Source organism: Lampetra fluviatilis, chromosome 4 (assembly GCF_964198595.1).
Source record: "Lampetra fluviatilis chromosome 4, kcLamFluv1.1, whole genome shotgun sequence".
Taxonomy (NCBI): Eukaryota; Metazoa; Chordata; class Hyperoartia; order Petromyzontiformes; family Petromyzontidae; genus Lampetra; species Lampetra fluviatilis.
The window spans coordinates 19,620,126-19,638,384 of NC_136278.1; the positions used below are offsets into that span (position 1 = coordinate 19,620,126).

At 47.2% G+C, this 18,259-nt stretch overlaps 1 protein-coding gene across 1 annotated transcript; it reads left to right on the top strand.

Moving 5' to 3' along the window:
• Nucleotides 1-10,132: 10,132 nt before the first annotated feature.
• On the top strand, nt 10,133-17,639 carry LOC144931310 (chymotrypsin-like elastase family member 2A). Its single transcript, XM_078855112.1, has 8 exons — nt 10,133-10,172; nt 11,056-11,150; nt 11,613-11,710; nt 12,029-12,157; nt 13,144-13,280; nt 16,038-16,180; nt 16,832-16,984; nt 17,535-17,639. The coding sequence occupies exons 1-8, from the start codon at nt 10,133-10,135 to the stop codon at nt 17,637-17,639; spliced, it is 900 nt and encodes a 299-aa protein (XP_078711238.1).
• The last annotated feature ends 620 nt before the right edge of the window (nt 17,640-18,259 follow it).

The following is an 18,259-nucleotide window of genomic DNA, read 5'->3' on the forward strand; positions in this document are numbered from 1 at the left end:
GAATGTTAATAGTATGTAGCTGCAGTAACTAAACAACCACGTAAAAAGCTAAAGTATAAACTACATAGTATCATCAGTATGCTAAATATACTCTCAATAAGCTGAGCTACTAACCGTAAGTAATACATTACAATTCTAGGTCGCAAAAAATATAATATGCTTCCAGCTAAACTTTTTTAACTTTTTCCTTACATCACACGGGTCTATCCCGTACTATATGCTGCAATAGACAAACCCAACATTAAATTGTATACTGTATTACTATACACTACCCTATGTCTTAGAATAATACATAGTGTAATATTACACTATGTATTATTCTACCCATCCAACTGTATACCACACTGCTGTATATTCACTATATAATTACGATACTATATATTACCTTATACATTGTATTAAACATTACACTTTAATACTATTTATTATTATACAATATGCTATACACTATACCATTGACCGTCGCGTGAAAGGTACTTAGAGGAAGCAACGAAATATGTCAATGGGAGAGTGGTGGTAGGAAGCTTGCAGCGGAGCAAAGAATCCATTCCCTGCGGAGAATACAAGATATATAGTCAATGTCAGTGAGTGGAACGCGGTCTGAAAGTCACCGTAAACGTGGACACAATCAGTTAAGATCCGAAATGGTTTATTACGTCCTTCCAATGATTGCTAAGCCGGAATCCATCTTCTCGGTTGAATTTGTCTCTGTGTTTGTATATGTGGATCGCCTCATGAACGAATCTCTCATGGTAGCCAGATGGCTTGCAGATAACCTCTGTCTTGGAGAAGTCAATATCATGTGAACCTACTGAATTGTAACAGTGATCTGCCACGGCTGAGGTGTTTGTCCTACCGTGTTTCAAGTCTGCTTTATGTTCACGGATGCGGTCCGAGACATGTCGTTTGGTTTCTCCAATGTAACTGCTACCACAGAGGAAACTTAGTTTGTAGACGCCAGGGTACTGTATGTCTGGAACCACATCTTTTACAGACGGGACCAGATCACGGATTTTATGTACTGTGTTGAATCGGACCTGGATCTTGTGTTTAATCAGGATTTTGGAGATCTTTTTTGTGACCCCAGCAATGTAGGGTAAGGTGATGGTCTTGAGAGGCTCCTCAACAGGATCCTTATTGATGGTTGGAGTGATGGCTTTGCGGATTGTGTAGTCGGAGTAACCATTAGCCTTAAGAGCTTGGCGTACGTGTTTGAGTTCACTGGCAATGTGTTCCTCGTCGGAAATGCATTGGGCTCTATGGTATAGAGTCTTGATGAGGGAATTCTTCTGGGATGGATGGTGGTGGGAATCCGGTTTTAGGTAAGCATCCGTATGGGTGGATTTCCGGTAGACAGAGTGGCTCATTGAACCATCAGGTCTCCTTTTAATTAGGACATCCAAAAAGGGTAGCTTGCCATCTTTTTCGACTTCCATGGTGAATCTGATGGCTGGGTGTATGGAATTGATGTGGTCGAGAAATTGGTCTAGAGCAGGCCGGCCATGTGGCCAGATGACAAAAGTGTCATCTACGTACCTCTTCCATAAGGTCGGGCGTAGAGTGGCATAGGGTAGTGTATAGTAATACAGTATACAATTTAATGTTGGGTTTGTCTAAGGAAGCATATAGTACGGGATAGACCCGTGTGATGTAAGGAAAAAGGTAAAAAAGTTTAGCTGGAAGCATATTATATTTTTTGCGACCTAGAATTGTAATGTATTACTTACGGTTAGTAGCTCAGCTTATTGAGAGTATATTTAGCATACTGATGATACTATGTAGTTTATACTTTAGCTTTTTACGTGGTTGTTTAGTTACTGCAGCTACATACTATTAACATTCCTTCCCTTTATTAAGGCTACCCCTACCCCCTCCCTTTGATGCTGCTAATCCTGCATAATGCATAGGCATAATATGACTTTGAAAACCCCCCGCCCCGCCCACCTCCTACGCATTTCACAAGTAGCACTAGTCGCATTCCTGCATTTCCCATAAATATGTAATGCGGGCGTAAACGACCTCCTGGAAGTGACGTCATAGGGGGAGGAGTTACGTCACGTGGGGGAGAGGGTAAGGGTCTATAAGGGGGGTAACCGGAAGCAGTGGGGAGTGATCGGAGACTGGGAAAGTGGGAGGCCACGCAGGGCGAAGGGTGAGGAGAGAGTGGCGAGATCGCCACACACCCGAGCCACGAGGATCGGCACCGTCGGCCAACGGTGACTGACCCCCGGGCAGCAGGAGCAGCGAGGAGGCTGCAGAGAGCAGCGGGTCTGCAAGGGAGGAGTCGGGCAGCAAGGGTCTGCACGACGAGACAGCAGCAGGTCTGCTAGGAGGGAGTTGGGCTACGTGAGCGACAGCAGCCTGGGGCTGCAGAGCAGAGAGTATATAGGGGAGTGCCGTGAGGGAAAAGAGATCGAACCCAAATAAAGGACACAGGACAGAGAGAAGCGTCCGAGTCTTTTATTACACTGGTGTCAAAAGTGTAACGGTATGGCTAAACAACTGAGAAAAAAGAATATTCCGTCTCCGGCATCGGCTTCATCTTCCGATGACGATGACCTTCCTCCTGCGGTGGACCCGACTCCGGCAGAGGAGGAGATTCGTGCTGGGACGAGTGCGGGTCCAGGGGTCCAAGATGTCGCCGCGTCGGCGGACCAGTCTGCACCAAAGGACGCGGATTTAAGATGGAGTCAGATGGCGGAGCAACTTGAAACTCTCAAGAACGTACTTGCACAGTTGTGTGAGCTCGTCACGCCGAGGACGGCGTCGGAAGGCGATGTTGGTGGTCCGCAGGAGCCCGGTTTGTCTTCGATGTCGACGCCATCAGCCACGCGGCACGAAGACGCCATTTTGGGCGTGGCGCACGACGAAAGGCGGGAAGCCGCCATTTTGGGCCCTCCGCGACGGAAGGCCGCCATCTTGTCGACACCACGCTGCGACGCCATGTTGAACATGCCACCGGAGGAGTCAGCGGCTGGAGAGAATGCGCCAAGGCGTCGCAGTCGTCACCTAACGACTGTCAAGGAATTCTCCATCGGGGGCGATTGGAGTGCGTTCGCCTGCAGATTTTTGGCAGCGGTACGCTCGGCGAGGTGGACTGACGCCGAGGCATTAGAAGTTCTTCCGACTCTCCTTGATGACGAGTCCGTTAGATTCTTTCGCTCTATAAAAGCCGCGAAGAAGAAAACATTGCGTGGTGTGTTCGACGAAATGGCAGACGCTTACGAGCCGCCGGATGATGCTCATCGCCGGTTTGTGCAACGACAACGCGCACCCGAGGAGTCTCCTGTGGCGTATAGGGGCGTGGTACTGGAGCTGGCAATGGCCGCATACCCGGAGATGGAGCCTGACCTGTTGGAACCTCTCATCCTGGGGAAGATGCTGGAGTTGTCCCGGGATCTCGGCATTCCCATGCCGGTGTGCGGTCACGAGAAGCTCACATCCCGGGCTGCGGCTAAGTGTTTGGACGCGCAGTTCAACCTGCGCCGGTGGAAGCAAGTTACGGCGTGGACGGGTGGGCCCATCGTCGAAGGGGGAGCTGTGGGTTGGGACCCCAAGAAAGCAGTTCATGTGCCGGACGACAGGAGCCCGCAGGAGCTGTCGGCTGCCGCTGCTCCGTGGCCAGAGCCGCGGGCTGCGCCGCCGACACAGCCGCGTCGGGACGGGGCGCCCGCAGCAAGGCGCAACAACATCGACTGTTTCCGCTGCGGGCGTAAGGGCCATTATGCCAGGGACTGCTGGGCCCGCGTCCCGGGTCCGCCCCAGCAGGAGGCCTCGACAGCGGCCGCTCCAAGAAAGGATTCGCCAGCACAGACGAGCCGGCCGTGACGCGGCAGGGGAAAGAAGACCCAGCTCGGGGTGCGCCTACCACGGCTGCGGAACCTTTGAGGCCCGCAGCCCTTCCAACCCCGCCGCGGACATGATTGCGGGACGCCTCTGATGCTGCGCCTTCGAAAATAGGGGACCGGGACGTTGCCAGGCCTCCAATAGCGACAGACGAACTTCAGGCTGTCGCTCTTAAAACCCTGCCATGTTCCCGCTCGGCGGGAGGGCCACCGACCGTCCGGGACGGCCCGGCGACCCGCACCCGCTCGAAATCCCTCACATTTCGTTAATTATTGTGTTGTGTTCTTGTTCTTTCGGTATATTATGGTGTGTTCTGTGTCCTTTTTCGTATTCGGTCGTGTTCGCTCGCATTGCTTATTGGAGTTGTGTTCAGCCGAGGTCGGCTGTATTTTCTCTACGGGGGAGGGTTGTGTAATGCGGGCGTAAACGACCTCCCGGAAGTGACGTCATGGGGGGAGGAGTTACGTCACGTGGGTGAGAGGGTAAGGGTCTATAAGGGGGGTAACCGGAAGCAGTGGGGAGTGATCGGAGACTGGGAAAGTGGGAGGCCACACAGGGCGAAGGGTGAGGAGAGAGTGGCGAGATCGCCACACACCCGAGCCACGAGGATCGGCACCGTCGGCCAACGGTGACCGACCCCCGGGCAGCAGGAGCAGCGAGGAGGCTGCAGAGAGCAGCGGGTCTGCAAGGGAGGAGTCGGGCAGCAGGGGTCTGCACGACGAGACAGCAGCGGGTCTGCTAGGAGGGAGTTGGGCAACGTGAGCGACAGCAGCCTGGGGCTGCAGAGCAGAGAGTATATAGGGGAGTGCCGTGAGGGAAAAGAGATCGAACCCAAATAAAGGACACAGGACAGAGAGAAGCGTCCGAGTCTTTTATTACAAATATGCTAAATTCCTCTTCATATGCAAATTATTTTGTCAAGGCGCTCTTCCTCCTCCCTCCCAGCTTAAATAGACGCTCCAAGCCTAGGACGTGTCATTCAGACTCTGTCTTATCGACAGACATGTTCTTCACCTGAGGACGGCTGCTTGCGTTGTGGCCGAAACGTCGTGAGAAATATTTTATAATGTTTTATTTTTATTATTTTATTACTTCCCTTCTACGTGACTTTACCGAAAGAACCAAGAAGATGAATCCCTGCAGTCACGAAAGCTTTAAATCGAAATTTAATAGCCGTTTGTCTGTGCTGCCCTCTGGTGGGTGAAATTATTTTCATGGCGGTACCCCGGGGAACCAAATAATACAAAATGGCCGAGGCAATTAAATATTTAATTTCTGGGACACTATTTTTTCCAGGGGTGTACTTAACTCCGCGACTGGGGTGCCAATCAATCCGAAATCAGTGCTACCCTGCGATATCGAAATGCCAAACATTAGTATAAAAAAAATCGTTATTGAAAAATTCAACTTTGAATATTGCAGCGTGTACAGCTCGTCGAGATGAGTCGATTGCCGCATCGCGAACATCAACAAACTAAAAATGACTCCATTTGCGACATTATGCGAGAGCCGGCATAGTACCCCGGGGTACCGCCGTAAGGTTCAAATGCTAACAGGAGGCAACAAGACAGCAGCTTCATCCGCGTTTTAACAGCTGTTCCCCAAGGCTCCCCCACTGCTGAGGCAGCCTTTGTGAGACTCAGGCATTGCTAGTGAACCCCGATAATATTAAAGCTAGTTTGTCTCTCTTCATGAGTTTCGTGCATTAACAACTCGAAGAATGTTTTACTACCTTATGCGGGGTAATCACATTACAGCATTCTTCTTTTCATCCAGGAGCCAACAACATCTTTATTTTACACGTAATCATCATTGTTTGTACATTATTTAGCGAATATGTGCATTCCTGTCCTGTTTATTTTAAATGCTTATATATTATCTTGATTTACAACCTGATGTTTTGTATTATGTTAAATATACATTAAAATAAACTTAACATATTGTATGTACAGTGCCAATGAGTGTGGAATACATGCTCAGATCTCAAATTGCCAGGAAAACCTATCACAACAGACTAGTTAATATAGACTGGAATCCTATAGATTTGACAACAGACAGAGGTGTATATCATCGCATGTACAAAAGATATCAGCTTTCTTCAGACCAGTAATGGAATGGGACGAAAAAATTGGTCTATACATTGTAAACACACCGGCCCAAATTCTAGCTATGGAAAACCTAGGTTTGCAAATAGTCTTTGGGGGTTCTAGATTTGAAGCTTTCGTGACTGCAAGGATTCATACTCTTCGTTTTTTCGGTAAAGTCACGTAGGTAAAAAAGTGAAATAAAAATTAATACAAATTAAATACTAAAAATCACGACGTTTCAGAGGCAACACAAGTCTCCGTCATCAGGTGGGACCGTCACAGCCAGATTTGCTGTATCAAGTGAGGCAGGGATTCCAAGATGCAAGTTCTTAAATACAAGTTAAGGGGGAGGAGAGGGGGGGAGCTTATTAGAATGTGGTAGCCAATGAATGTCACGTATTGGGAGGGGGGGGGCTAAAAGAGAGCACGAGGTGTAAGTAGACGTAGACGTGGACGTGTTTGTGCGCAAGCCCCTGTTGGTGCACATGATAACGTATTGGAAGGGGGGAGGGGCTAAAAAAGCACGAGGTGTAACTGTACGTGGACCTGTTTGTGCACAAGTACCTGTTGGTGCACATGATAGAAGAGAGGAAATGCCCATGTTGTTTTTACCAGTGTTGGCTGACAATCAAATACGAAAAAGGAGAGTACTGTTAAACGCTGGGGATGTTAACATGCGGTAAAGTAAAATAGTGCCTGTCAGATAAGATGGTCCAAAAATGTGTAGTTAAATCTTTTTTGCATGGTTAATAACATCTTTCCAATGATTACTAAGTTTGTACCCATCATCACGGTTGAAATTATGTCTGTGTTTGTATATCTGAATGGCTTCGTGTACAAACTTTTGATGGTAGCCAGAGGGTTTGCAGAGCACCTTGGTCTCGGAAAAAACAATATCATGAGAGCCCACCAACGGCGGAAGACTCAATTTTGCCGTGTTTCAAATCTGACTTGTGCTCGCGGACACGATCAGAGACATGACGTTTAGTTTCCCCAATGTAACAATCACCACAGCTGCAACTAAGTTTATAGACTCCAGGGTATTGCAAGTCAGGGATGACATCCTTCACAGATGGAATTAGATCACGGATTTTATGTACTGTACTACATCCTTCACAGATGGAATTAGATCAGGGATTTTATGTACTGTACTACATAAAATCCGTGATCTAATTGCATCTGTAAAGGATGTCATCCCTGACTTGCAATACCCTGGAGTATATACACTGAGTTGCAGCTGTGGTGATTGTTACATTGGGGAAACGAAACGTCATGTCTCTGATCGTGTCCGCGAGCACAAGTCAGATTTGAAACACTGCAAAACTGAGTCTTCCGCCATTACCGATCATTGCTACAACGCGGTGGGCTCTCATGATATTGTTTTTTTCCGAGACCAAGCTGCTCTGCAAACCCTCTGGCTACCATCAAAGGTTTGTACACGAAGCCATTCAGATACACAAACACAGACATAATTTCAACCGTGATGATGGGTACAAACTTAGTAATCATTGGAAAGATGTTATTAACCATGCAAAAAAGATTTAACTACACATTTTTGGACCATCTTATCTGACAGGCACTATTTTACTTTACCGAGTGTTAACATCCCCAGCGTTTAACAGTACTCTCCTTTTTCGTATTTGATTGTCAGCCAACACTGGAAAAAACAACATGGGCATTTCCGTTCTCTTCTATCATGTGCACCAACAGGTGCTTGTGCACAAACAGGTCCACGTACAGTCACACCTCGTGCTCTCTTTTACCCCCCCCCCCCATACGTTCCATTCATTGGCTACCACATTCTGATAAGCTCCCCCCCCTCTCCTCCCCCTTAACTTGTATTTAAGAACTTGCATCAAGGAATTCCTGCCTCACTTGATACAGCAAATCTGGCTGTGACGGTCCCACCTGATGACGGAGACTTGTGTTGCCTCCGAAACGTCGTGATTTTTATTATTTTATTTTTATTAATTTTAATTTCATTTTTTTACCTACGTGACTTTACCGAAAAAACTAAGAGTATATATAGTCTTTGGGGGATGCCGAACATGAGACTTAATGTCAACTGAGACCATAAATACGCAATGAAGCGTATACATTAGAGGTAATAAAATATTGTAATTTTAAACAAATGTATAGTTTTACTCTGCTCACATTTGCCCACACATATCGACCCACCGGCCCAGTCCACCTGCTCAAAATAACTGAACGCGACCATTGTGTCGCTTGGACCACCAACTCAAAGAGTGGAGCAAACGTGGCCACCGCAACAGGCAACACAACTGTAGACTGGTGTCATCCTTGATATGACGCATCAATAGTCATCACTCTTCGCTGCTGGCATATGCCTCGAGGAGCCCTACATATGAAGAGGGATAATTACATTTTACTATGAGGAACCCGATTAGGAAAATACTTAAGGCAACAATAATTCTAATCATGTAAATATTTTTAACAGTAGCTTTTCAAATGCCATTGGAAAAAAACCGCACAATATATTGACTACCTTGAATATAATTCATTTATTTGTGCAAAATTATTCCGCAATTTTCAAAATGCACGTACGCAACATTACTGTTATTGAAAACACAGTTTACCGTACAAAAAACTGAATTCACTTTTATTAAATTCCACAGTCGTGACAATACACTACGCACAATTAATATATCTATTTTTATTTTTCGTCACGAAACCGTTCCAGATGTTTCTACTTTTGAATATAATAGCACATTCCTAGTCTTATGCAAATACTATAGACATGCACCTATCACAGTACAATGAAAAATACTTTAACTATTTTCACACAACTGAGTGCAGTACTGAAAGAAAACTAATCTAGTAATCGGGTAGGGGAGGCACAACTATTTCCAGCTATGGGATTTTATCTTCATTATGGGGGAAAATTGTTCAATTTCTGACATACTGAAAATTATGGTTACGGATCATTCTCGGGAACCTAACCCTTCCGTTACCTGGGGACTGCATTATATAGCTTGGGAATTTTTGCAAAAATGTAGGACAAAACTCCTGGCAGACTCGTGCAGTGTGGGGAATAAAGCGGTGGAGAGCGTGTGGCTTGTTTGTGCACCGCTCCACTTGGGGAATCCCAATGCCGGTATGCCACATGAGGTCACGGGGTCACGGCTGTATGCGGTGCAGACAGTTGATTTCAAGTTCTTTGGAATCTGTAGTGCAACATCCGCAGCAGCACTTTTTTTCAGCAAAGAAGGGGAAAACGCTCGATTGGGATGTTTCACCAAATCCTTTAATGAGTACTTTGTGTGTTGGCAGGAAACCCGAGAACCAGAAGTAAACCAACACATATGCATGTTGGAAAACACTCAATGCCCTGTACTAATGGATGCCTGGCCACTTTGTATCGCATCACGTGTGGAAAATTCTCAAATATCTACTGCTACACAGACATTACACTCTAGAACGTCAAGCTTAAAAGGCAAACAAAAAGGTTAAAAAGGTCCATGTATACCCCAAAGACAATATTTATTCTAATAAGCGCAGATGCTGTGTTATCTTTGAAAATACTTTATCATTACAACTACATTTTGTATTCGTTTTAATGGAATATATATATATATAAGAACTAAAAATGTCCTTCAAATAAGGTGAATAGAATGAAATTTCAAATTGAAAGAAAGGTAAGTGTCTCCCTGTTCAAGCAGTATTGGGCAGTGTTCACTTCGCTGGTGGCCAGAAGCCAGTGGTGACGATTCCCCATACTTATGGTGGGGGACGGTATCCCTGTAAATCTACCACTATTACATTCCAACAAAGAAACACGGACTTTACAAATTGTATCAACCAGTTGTAAAAAAAAGCTGAGGCAAATACCAATCAGGATGTAATGTGTTTGCTTAACGACACAACGTTGGGCATATGTCTACAAGGTTTCCAATACACAGCGTTGAAAGCCCTCGAAAAATAAAACATGAATAGCCCACCGCTTCCCACCTGCTATCACCCACGTGATAATAAAGATGCTGAAACGTCTTTATTTGGAAAGAATCAAGTTCACATTTGCATACGGATGTGTCCGCCAGTTGGACTTCCCTTTTGTGTTCGCCCTTGGAGGTCTCACGTGGGCAGCAGATTTTGTTTAAAAGCAAAGAGATCCAAACAGCGAGACACGACAGTGGAGATAATTCACTCGTGATCGAGAAGCTCCAAGTCATCGGTTAACCATGCTCGCCTTTCTTGTCTGCGCTGCTCTGCTGGTTGGAGGTGAGTGCTCCTCTTGCTGACACGTTGAGCTGCTGAGTGATTGCAATGCACGCATTTGGTTTAGTGGAGCAACCGTTCCATGTTCTTCAGGAACTGGACTCAGTTCTATAAGCAGCTCCTGGCACCAGACATACCTTAACGCCTTTTGGCTGTACCCGAATATCGTAAAATTCTTCCGTTAGATTGCCAAATACTTAAATATTATCTATGGCACGAATGTTGAGGAAAACTATCTCAGATAATTGGAAGCACTACTAACCCCCTTCTATGAGACATTAGAGTAGATTATTATACACTCTGGCCGCAATGGAGCACCTTAGTCAATAACCCTATATATCACGGATCACCTCAGGGCATTACCATGATGAATCCGAAAAGGGGATCCAGAAAAATGGTGAGGAGGTGGAGGAACAGGCCTCGCCTTATTGTGAATATACTCTGAATGAGAGTAGTTCCTAGGAGGGGAATGGGCGTATCAGGGCTTCAAGTTCTCTCTATTACATGTCACTCATTATTTTGGCTAGACCACATGGGTTATAAACGGATGCCGATATACCCTCAATAACCCCTGGTTGAGGAGAAAAAAATTACCCAGAGGGAACAACTCCTGGATATTCCAACCCTACATGTACGGTGATATGCCCTCTGTCATGGTTGCGGTTTCGGGTTTTAAATAAAACAATAAATGTAAAAGAAGCTCCTGTAACGTGGAGTGAAACCTCGGACATCATGCAGAACAGTACAAGGTTCAACACAAAAACACATCAGAGAGATTTGTGTGGTATTGTTTCTGCTATTATGTGCGTTAGTGCTATTGTGTATGGTATTATGCGTGTTTGCTATTGTGTATAGTATTGTGCGTGTATGCTATTGTCCCTTACAGCTGAGGTATCTGCTCAGAGCTGTGGGATCGCAGCGTATCCACAGATCCGCGTGGTGAACGGCGTCGAGGCTCGCGCCAACTCCTGGCCTTGGCAGGTAACGGCAGAGGCTGAATAACAGCCATCACAGCCGCACGATTCATTGTCAGTCGATCTCAGTGCAGCAGCATCCATTGTTGCGCATGCCACGTAGAGGCCCTCATCCAGCAGTAGATTGACAAAAGGGCTGCATGTGTGCACCATGAAATGTTCAGATCTCCCATTCTTCTTAATGACGCTGAATCATTGACTATAATGGGAAAGTGGAAGCGCAGTGTTTAACGCACTGCACTATGAACGAGGGTACCTGGGTTACATTCCCTGCGACTGCTAACATCAGTGGCGAGTGAATTCCGAAACAGTACCGGATTACACCCCTTCACAGCCAGCTGTGACTAGCATTGTGAGGCAGTGGATTGACAAAAGATCTAAGTTCGAACTGTATTATTTGACAATAAAATTGGACTGAGTCCTGGACAAATGACAGTTTAACCACCACTTCGCTGTGTGTGCATTGCAGGCGCTCGTGCAAAGGTACTCTGGAGGAAGATGGGTCAACTACTGCGGAGGAACCCTCATTGATAGTCAATGGGTGCTCACCTCTGCCAGCTGCTTCACGTGAGTCACGGCACCAGTGGCGTTGCTATCGTGTGTGTGCAGGTGGTGCAACTGCACCGGGGCCCAGTTGCTGTACAGTATTTTCCTGTACCACATTGCGACCACCAAAGGTGGAGCAGTGGATCTTTGGAGCAAAGAGGCAGCCTCTATAAATGACCTTTACACATTGTGTAATGGTCACAAGGTGTAAAAGTGAAAATACCATGCTGTAACTCGCACTATTTATGTTTAGTAATTCCTCACTGCAATATTTACAGGTGTAAGTGATTAAGACCGTCCGTCGCTCTGTTATCCCCCCACATCCACCACAACGTGCAGGAGTGGCTACAGCTACAGGGTGGTGCTGGGAAAGCACAGTGTGTCCACATCTGAGTTCGGGGAGGTCACCCCTCCATTGAGCCTGTCCGTCTGGCATAGCTACTGGAATCCCAGCATGCCGTCGAATGGGTGAGAACGCACATGGCTACGCTGGCTACGTGACACCGTGACATTCAGAGTTGCAATAGACAGATACACGTACATTTAAACAGACGTGCATATGATACATTCAGACAGACAAGAGACAGATTTAATATTTTTTACTCACAAAGCTCTTCATTGACACTGCCTTGAAGTGCAAAAAAAATCCAATTGTAATATAACAAGAATTTTCGCAACCTATGGCCGCCTTTTTCTCACTCCTGCCTTTCAATGAAATTTAGACTATTGAATGTAGGGTGTATAGGCATATATGCCTCCAAAAGAAATGTAATTTTTTTTTGGGGGAGGGGGAGTTTAAATAATTTGAGGGGGAGGGGGTCGACAATTGTTGTAAACTTGTTGGATCAACTTTTTACTCCCACATCTTGGGGGGGGGGTCACTTTCTCTATATCTTTGATTCAGCCTCCATCTGAAAGGCTCTGATAATTTAGTTGACTGACAAACAAACGGACACATGGAATGCTAGGCTTTTATAATATATATTTTAGGGAATGGTAATTTTTCTACTGTATAATTTTATGATAGAAGGCAGTGATAATGACAAGGCGATTAGTTGTCTTTATTTGTACTCGTACACTGCTTTGAGCCCATGCTTTATTTGACAAAGAGACAGATCTACACAATGCTATTGCTTCATCTCATACTATCCTTCCAATAATAATCCAATAACTGGAATATACACGAGATGTCCTCATATCCATGACAAGCTTACACATCTGTGGGAGATGTAGCCATCACACAATCTTCTATTATCCATGGTCCTATTATTCCTATTCATTATTTATTCCCCACGAAAAAGTGGAGCTAAAATAGCAGATAATCGCTTCTGCGATGATAATCCCAAACAAAAGTTGAGGAGTTCTCCTGTGCACAGCGCTGAACCCCCATTGCTTGGTGTTATGTTCGGTGTTGAGCGTTGCATCACGGCTGCCCCTGTCTCAATCCACCACAGGTACGACATCGCCATGTTCAAGATTGCGTCGCCCGTGGCTCTCTCCAGCAAGGTGCGCCTCGCCTGCCTGCCCAGCGCCAACCAGATACTGTCCAACAACTACCCGTGCTACGCCACGGGCTGGGGATCCCTCGACAGTGAGTACCGTTCACTCAGTGTCCATTCAGCCCAAAGTGACAATTTCCCCTGCAGATTAACGAGATGAAGATGGCTGAGAAACTGTCAAAAGACACATTCTAGGGTTGACTCAGCCCTTAATATTTTTGGGGTTGAAAAAAGGAACACAACTCTGCATAGTCAAGAGTGGGAAATAGCCTCCCAATAGGGTGGCGGTGTTGCTATTGTAATAAAAGACTTGACCACGATCTCTGGCTCAGTGTCCTTTATTCGGTCCGTACTGCGTTCCCACGCGGCTGTCTCTCTTATTCTCTCTGTGCTGGTTCCGATGTCACTCCAGTCCACATCAGCAGCCCCGCTGCTGTTCTTGTCGCTCTGGCAGCCCCACAGCAGCTCCGCTGCTGTACTCTCACACAGCTCCCTTGGCTGTTCCTGCTGCAGCTCTGACAGCCTCGTGCTGTCTCGCCTTCTCGTCGCTCCTGCGACTCTTGGCTGCCACCCCGCTGCCCCTCACACACAGCCTTACTGCCTATCTCTATCTGCAGCTTTACACCTCCCAGTAGCTCCCTACTGTTCCCAGGGTTGGCTCCCGCTTCTGACGGTGCCCCCTCGGCTCGTACGCCCGCGTGGCCCCACACCTTTCCATTCACACCCCGACTGACTTCTCCTTCCGGTTTACCCGCTTAAGGACCCCCTACCTTTCACCCACGTCACCTGGCTCCGCCTCCTCGTGACGTCACATCCGGAAGGTCGCTTTCGCCCGCATTACACCACCCTCCCCCATAGAAAAAACCCAGCCGACCTCGGCTGAACAACACCAAAGCGTAATGCGGTGAACCAACCTTCCCCCTTAAAGGACACTAAGCATGCAATATAACAACAAGAACAACACACAAGTAACATCGACGAACGTACGAAAGCATGCGATAAATACGACGGCAAGAACAAGAACAATAACAACATACAATCAACGAAACGTAAGCGATTTGGAACGAGTGCGGGTCGCCGGCCCGTCCCGGACGGTCGGCGGCCCACTTGTAGAACGGGGACGCGATGGAACACGAGAAATGACAGGGGGTAATTCCCCTGCTGCGATTGGAAGTCCACCGACATCTCGTGTCCCTGACGAATCAGTCTTGGTCGTATTCCGCGAATGCGCCTGCAGCGGGGTCGGAAGGGTCGCCGGGCTTGAAGGTACCGCAGCCCTGGCAGGCGCCCTCCGAACAGGCCCACTCCTCCCCCGCGGTGTCACGGTCGGCCTGTCTGGAACAGGTACGACAGGCGCTCTAGCCAGATCAATGGACGCAGGCGGGGAAGAGTCAGAGTCAGCAGCAACAGACCCCGGCAAGGCAACATTGGGAGATGACGCATCACGTAGGGGAGCAACATATGGTTTCAACCGCGACGTATGAACAAACCAACGGCGAGAACCAAACTGAACGCGCGCCGACTGTGGATTGGGAACCTCAATGAGGCGCACAGGACCATGCCAAGGTTTGTGCAATTTAGGAGAGGTCCCCGGCCGCACCTGCGGGCAATGGAGCCAGGCCAGGTCTCCCACCTTCCAGGGGCACTCCCCCTCAGACCGCCGAGCATACCGCTCGTTCCGGGCCTGGGCTTTGGCCGTAGCCACGCGGGCGTTTTCCCGCGCCTCCGTAACCCGGCGAACCGTGTCCTGAATGTATTCAGGGAGTGGTTTACGAGGTCCCTTCACCCCAGTACCCAATTGCACATCCACCGGAGGCACGTTTTCCCGACCATACATAAGGTAAAACGGCGAATACCCTGTAGCCGCATGGGGCGTCATCCTGTACGCCGAAAGCACTCCGGGGATGTGCAGATCCCAATCCGATTGCTGTTCACTCACAGTATGGCAAAGCATGGCAGACAATGTCCTGTTCAGCCGCTCAACCATACCATCCGTCTGCGGATGGTATGGAGATGTCCGTATCTTCTTAGTCCCAAGGCCTGCGCACACTTCAGCCAATAATTTAGAAGATAAATTTCGGCCCTGGTCCGTGAGGAGTCTCTCCGGCGCCCCCTTGTCCATAATGTACCCAAACAAAAAGGCGTCGGTGATGGCCGCGGCCGACTGATCGGGCAACGGCCAGGCCATCGGCCAACGGGAGAGATACTCAACCCCTACCAGCAAATATTTATTTCCCCTCGCCGATGGTGGGAAGGGTCCCAATATGTCCAGTGCCACCAATTCATTGACTCGAGACACCTGAATCGACTGGAGAGGCGGCACGTAAGGATGTTTAGGCGGCTTACGCCGGGCGCATTCAGGGCACGCGCGCACGTGCCCTACGACATCTGTCGCCATGCCGTGCCAAAAATAATGACGTTGTAACGTCAACAAGGTCTTCTGCACCCCTAAATGCAATAGTGTGTCACAATGGAGAGTTCTAATCAACTCAAATCGCAAGGACGTTGGTACCACCACACGCCAGCTTTCCTGGAACCTTTCTTGCCACATAAGCAGACCATCTCGGAGAGCGGTTCGCGGCCCCACACCTTTCCATTCACACCCCGACTGACTTCTCCTTCCGGTTTACCCTCTTAAGGACCCCCTACCTTTCACCCACGTCACCTGGCTCCGCCTCCTCGTGACGTCACATCCGGAAGGTCGCTTTCGCCCGCATTACACTATGTAGCCTTTCCCTTCTGAGCATAAAGACAGCGACGGTTCGCTTGGGGAGCGCCTGATAACGCCACCTAACTCCGATGTTTTCACCAATGCTCTCCGTCTCCACCTTGTCTGTGCGCGTGAGCAGCCAGCGGCCCCTTCCCCAGCGCGCTGCAGCAGGCCAGCCTGCCCGTGGTGGACTACGCGACGTGCAGCCAGCCCAGCTGGTGGGGGAGCAGCCTGAGGAGCAGCGTCATCTGTGCAGGGGGCAGCACCCGCTCTGCGTGCTATGTGCGTCCGGAGTTCAACGCGAGCCAACCCTCATCAATTCCTTAACGAAAATAGTTGTCAGCCAAATGTTTCCTTTAAATCTTAATTTAGTCAACAGTGAGTGGACAACAATCACCAAGCATGGTGATGACTTTGACCACTGACATTACTGACTGGCTCACCTGTTAATGTTGGGGGAGCGAAAGGGGCGCACATTCACCCCAATAATTAGAAACTCGAGTCGAGAAATAGTGTGACTGTTTTAATCGCCTCGAATAAAAGAATTACTAAATTAAATCCACGGACACTAAGAATTTACTAACATCCCCACAGACTAAGTTAATGCATGACTATATTAACACAATATAAATGTTGACTTGTCATATTTGGTAGCCAGACCCTGCCACGTGTGTCTAGCTGCCAGAGTCGTATGGGGCAAGACACAGAAAGGCGTTTTGGGCAATGGGAGGGATCAGGCTTCGGGGTTGTGCGATATAACTCCGTTATTTAGCAACACGGTCCGAAAGCACACTTGCAAAGTTTGATCATCCAGACACCGATACAAGAGCTCCAATCTTCTGTACTGAACCTTGCCAGCACCCGCCACCATATCCAGTTGCTGCTTTACCCAGTGAACGTAGATGCTTGTCTATCCTCTTGTATGCATCACAGGGTGATGGAGGTGGCCCACTGAACTGCCAGCGGTGGGACAATGCCTGGGTGGTGCAGGGAATCACCAGCTACATATCATCTCTGGGCTGCAACACGATCCGCAAGCCCACTGTGTTCACCCGTGTGTCAGCCTACACGAGCTGGATCAGCGCTGTGAGTGCCGATGATGTCAATGTCAAATTGTCAATGTTATTTCCATGATCTTGCTGTGAACGTCAATATTGATGCTACTAATGTAGCGATGTCATTGTCATTATCATGCAAATGGTAGTCAAAATCATTGTTAATACCACGTCACTGTCAATGTCGTTATTGTTATTGCTCTTAATAAATTAATTTTATTGTCAATGTTGATATTGTAAATATCAATGTAAGTGTCACCTACAACCTTTTAATTAATCAGGGAAACGTTATACGGATGGGGCATATGTGGAGGATTGAAATGGACATGTTACCAAGACAAGCATTGACAGTGGAATCCAGTGGTCAAAATCTAAATGGAAACATTAAAACCACAAGATGAGTCAAGTGTTGAGTGCAGATAGAAGCGATGGCACATTGTGATGACCTTTTAATCAATCATAAAGCAAAGGTGGCATGAGTAATCAGTTTGGCTAGTTTCGTCCATGGTATGATTGCTATCATGTTCGCTATCTGTAGGTCCTGACTTTCATACACCACCCATTTTCCGTTTCTCCCGCAGGTCATGAGCGTGTACCGTGAAGCCCCGAAACTCGCGGAGGGAGAGCAGAGCGTCAACAGTGGAGTCAATGCCACAATTGCCGCATTCAAGAAGCCACAGGCTTGAAGCTTCACGCTCTTTACATCAATGCTACCACTAACCCTAGAATTACATTTTCTTGTTACTGGTATTCCCTGTTTTAGTGTGAGACCGAGCATGTGAGCATAGAATGGGTGGTTCGATTAACTGAGTTTGTTTGGCCATGCTAGATATGTTACCAGTGTTAATTGTAACACAATTTGGCATTTAGATCAGATGTTGAACAGTTAGTTATTTTGAAATGTTTTGGCAATACCAACATGTATATTTACATCCAGTACTGAATATACATCTTTTAAATTGAAGTTCCACCATAACACTGTACTTTCCATATCAAGTTACTTTTTCTATTTTTGTTTTGACACTGTCAAAAAAATATTGCATATACAATACTATTCGACTGATTATAAATGCTAAATTTGAACAAGCCAATGATGTATTCCCAAGCAACAGTTGGAGCTGCAAGCTCACCGAATCATTGGACCACCTTTAAATGGCTTGTTTGCTTCACATGTACAGTCCCTACATATCCAGTGTATTGAATCACTTGAAATGAATGTCATTTAAGTTTCAATATATTGGTCAAGGTCAGGTAGTATGTGCAATTTCTTACAATATCGATTGAGTCAGGATCATATCATGGTGTA